Raw genomic sequence first — 3,728 nt, 5'->3', positions numbered from 1 at the left:
GACTCCCGGGGATAATCTGGCTGGTTCCCCGTTTGCAGGTTACTTTGTCGGCGCCGGTAACGCTAGTGGCGGGGTTACCTTAGCTTACATTATTGCTAGCTCAAAATACAATCTGAGAGGACACGTTAGCGTTGTGGAAATCTCGACAGATCTCAGCCACTCACACCAAAACAATCCAGATAAATAACTTTACAGGAAAGAGGAAAAATATGTATTTTTGATTTCCACAAGCTTTTCAATTCTTTTCTCTCTCAGGAAGCTGAAGCTCTTTGTGTTCTGGACTAAAAACATTTGAAGGTGTCACCTGGGAGACATTTTTCACTACAACTAGTTTTAGTTACTGATTGTGACTGAAACGTAACCTCGCCGCCTCGCCAGCATCCGGACCTCCTAACGGATGCTGCGTGCTCGCGTGTTCGACCGTAATAAACGAGAGTCGTCTCACCGTTTGCCCAACAGTTTGAGGGCCATGAGGGAGAACATGAGGAGGCTGAACATGAAGAGCAGGAAGACGTAGAAGATCTGAGGCAGAGCGTTCCGGATGCTTCTGAACGCTCTGCGGAGCTGAACACAAACAAACAAACAAACAAACAGACAGAGTTTATGAAGCTGCTCGTCCTCCCACAGGACACCAACGCTCCGTCCGTAATGATGCATTCAGGCGCCATCAAACATTTCCATGTTTAGCAGCAGGAAGTTTAAACAACTTGATCCAGAGATTACAGGACAGTCAGTGAGAAAATACATGTGATGGTTTACCTGCGAGACACCTGAACCCTTCAGAAAGCAAATATTAATGTGGAAAGTCTTTTTAACTTCTACTATCTTCTTTTTTTTTTTTAAATAATAATAAAATAATAATAACATTACAGTCAGAGCAGAATCGAACATTTGGAGGATAAAGCTTCGACTGTTTTACAGACTGCACATTTAGTCTCAGCAGTAAACATTTTAAGGTGGCGCTAGAGAAAAGATCCTGAAGTCATTCAAATCTAAAGCAGGTTGATCCACTGAGGAGCAAAAATCTTTGTCAAAACCTAAAACAACCAACAATATGAAGTAACAAAGTAGCAGAACTTTACTTATTCGTACAAACTTTAGTTTGAATGCCACTGTATGAAAACAGGAACACGCGACGTTACCTGGCGTCCCTCCGTGATGTTGACCAACAGCAGCGGGCGCAGCACTCTGGACCAGCGGACGCCGTAACAGTTTGTAGCTTTCAGAGCTCCGTAGATGATCATATCAACGAGAGTGAGCTGGACAGGGCGAACAAAGAGTCAGCGGCTGCACAGCGACGTACAGATACACAGTGAATACAGCCAGTGACTCTTCTACTGTGGTACAACATTTAAAAGACTCACTGTACGGTAACAAATAGGTGAAGCTCCTTCATTCAGGTGATATTGTATTTATTATATAACGAAAACATAACTATGAATATCATATTCCATCTCCCCAGAACAGTGTTACACACTGGAGCGTAACGTTACTGTAGTCCGCCATAAAGCCTGTAGCAGTTTACGTCATTATTTTAAGGTTATTGATCCGAGACACTGACACCAACAGAACTCCAACATGTGTAACTGCTGGAGACACAAACTGTTGTAACATTTCTAACATTAAACTGCAGCGAACCACTCGGGGCCGGCTGCAGACCTCTGCAGATTAGTGCCGGTGACGGTTGGTGAGTGGTGCAGTTTGGACTCAGGACACTTCCTGGTTTCGGTGTGAAAGCGCAGGCTTCCTGTCAGAGAGAGTCAGAATGTGCTGAGAAGAACTTTCTGCCTGTTGTTGTGAAACAACTTTTAGCCCGAGGAGTTGCCTCGTCAGCAGCTCTTAAAAGCAGAAACACTTCCTGGTGACTCAGAGACTCAGGCAACCAATCACCTTCACTCACTGTTCACGCTGTAGTTTGACCACATTCCTCCTCCATTTGTCTCCGAGTGAACTCAGAGAGCCGTTAGCTTCCTCATATTCACATATTTACTATAGATAAGCCCCTCCCACCACACTGATGATGCAGTTAAGCCCCTCCTACCAGGACGATGACGATGATGCAGATGTTTTTGGGATCTTTCCAGAACTTGTCTCGAGGGATCACTTTGGCGTAGTGAGCGAGTCGGATGGTGAAGACGAGCAGACAGAGCAGCTCCACCAGCATTGTGGCCTGAAAACACAACGCAGCTGACTTTGAACGTCCCACAGGCCAACATCCTCATCTCTGATTGGCTCTCAGATTCACACCAAAGCTGAACAACATTTAAGAAAATCAGCATTCAAAGCGCGTGATGAGTGTTTGTTTTGACTTGTTTATGTCTGTGGGACAGAGGCGGCCATCGTACCCATATCGGCAGAGGGAGGACGGCAGGCTCCTCGAAGAGCGCCAGAGACAGATCGACCAGGATGAAGAAGTAGAGGAGCACTTTGGCGAGCCAGTGGTTGTAGCGCAGATACAGTCTGAAAACAGAGGACACGCCGTTGACTTCCCTTCATTGGACTGACTGACCTCTTTAGTTACTAGTTACTTAGACATGCTACATGCTAGGCTAATCTGTGTTGAAAAGACAAGTGAGAAACAAACCAACACTCATGATGGTTGGTTGCTATGGTGACCTGAATAAAACATGCCATGTTTTTATAAACTACGTAACATCCTGTTTTAAAACTACATCTGATAGCTAATGTTAGCGACATAGCGAGCTAATGATGATGAAGTTTAGCTAACATTAGCTTCCTGTCTGTGGCTCTCTGCTCATTGGTTCCTTCTGAACTGACACAAGTTGAACAAAGGTTCAGGAGTTTCGTGAACTGGAGTTTTTCGGTGCGTCTGTTGGGGACTATTTTCAGCGGCGGATGAATCCACATTCGGTACTCTAGTGAGCGTTTGTGACGCCGCTCTCACCTCACGGCCTCGGGCGACGTGTCGAAGTAGATGTTCCTGTTGTACTGAGCGTCGGACACGTAGATGGAAGCCAGATCGAAGTCCTGAAACACAAATAGTTTATTTTAACTTTCTTAAAAGGACCCAGGACCCAAACATACTGTATGAACGAGAGGGTTGAGGGCGGAGCATTGTAAAACATCTGAATCCCTTCTGATGATCATTCAGTCGTGTTCTGACAGCTGGTTGTTTTAATAAGGAAGCATTATGTTTTATAGTTCTGTGTCTAATGTTAGCCTCATACGAGACGAGTTATTGATCACACACCAACAGTGAGTTGATTGGCGTCATTGATCGGTCCCCGTGTCACTTCTCCTGCAGATAAAAACATCTCATCATCACAACAAAACAACATCATTTTACTTTACGATTGATTATTGATGAGAATGATGACAGTGTCGTTTCCTTTAATAAACTCTCTCTGATGCTCAGAGTTTGTCTGACTGCGGCTTCACTCACCTGAACATTTCCCTGCTTTGCTTTTTATGCTTCAGGATGTTTGTTTGTTTGTTTGTTTGTTTGCACCCTGTCTTTGCTCTGAGTGGCAGCACCTCGTCTGTAAACAATCTGATTACATTAATAATAATAATAATAATAATAAAACCCATTAAAACCACGATGCTGAGGGATCCGGCCCCGAGTCTCTGGCAGAGTGAAGACTTCTGAACACTTTACGGGGACATAAAGAGACTCCCTGTCTGTCAATCATCCACTTGTGCTGCAGTCAGACAAAGTTCAAATGAATCCAGATGTCTTCAGACTGTCCTCACTGTGGGACTACTTT

General features: G+C 44.6%; 1 protein-coding gene across 1 annotated transcript in view; it reads right to left on the bottom strand.

Moving 5' to 3' along the window:
* The window catches only part of tpcn3 (two pore segment channel 3), a 13,417-nt gene that overhangs the window by 9,244 nt on the left and 445 nt on the right, over window positions 1-3,728 (bottom strand). Inside the window, exons 2-6 of the mRNA XM_035659706.1 lie at window positions 2,906-2,988; window positions 2,346-2,460; window positions 2,042-2,170; window positions 1,143-1,259; window positions 446-564 (exon numbers count right to left, since the gene is read on the bottom strand). Coding sequence (XP_035515599.1) covers window positions 446-564; window positions 1,143-1,259; window positions 2,042-2,170; window positions 2,346-2,460; window positions 2,906-2,988 — 563 coding nt within the window. The remainder of the gene's footprint in view (window positions 1-445; window positions 565-1,142; window positions 1,260-2,041; window positions 2,171-2,345; window positions 2,461-2,905; window positions 2,989-3,728) is intronic.

This window comes from Morone saxatilis, unplaced genomic scaffold (assembly GCF_004916995.1).
Source record: "Morone saxatilis isolate NCDOM2014 unplaced genomic scaffold, NCSU_SB_2.0 Contig17, whole genome shotgun sequence".
Lineage (NCBI taxonomy): Eukaryota > Metazoa > Chordata > Actinopteri > Moronidae > Morone > Morone saxatilis.
The sequence above is the reverse complement of the archived record's forward strand: the minus strand, read 5'-3'. Positions and strand labels throughout refer to the sequence as shown.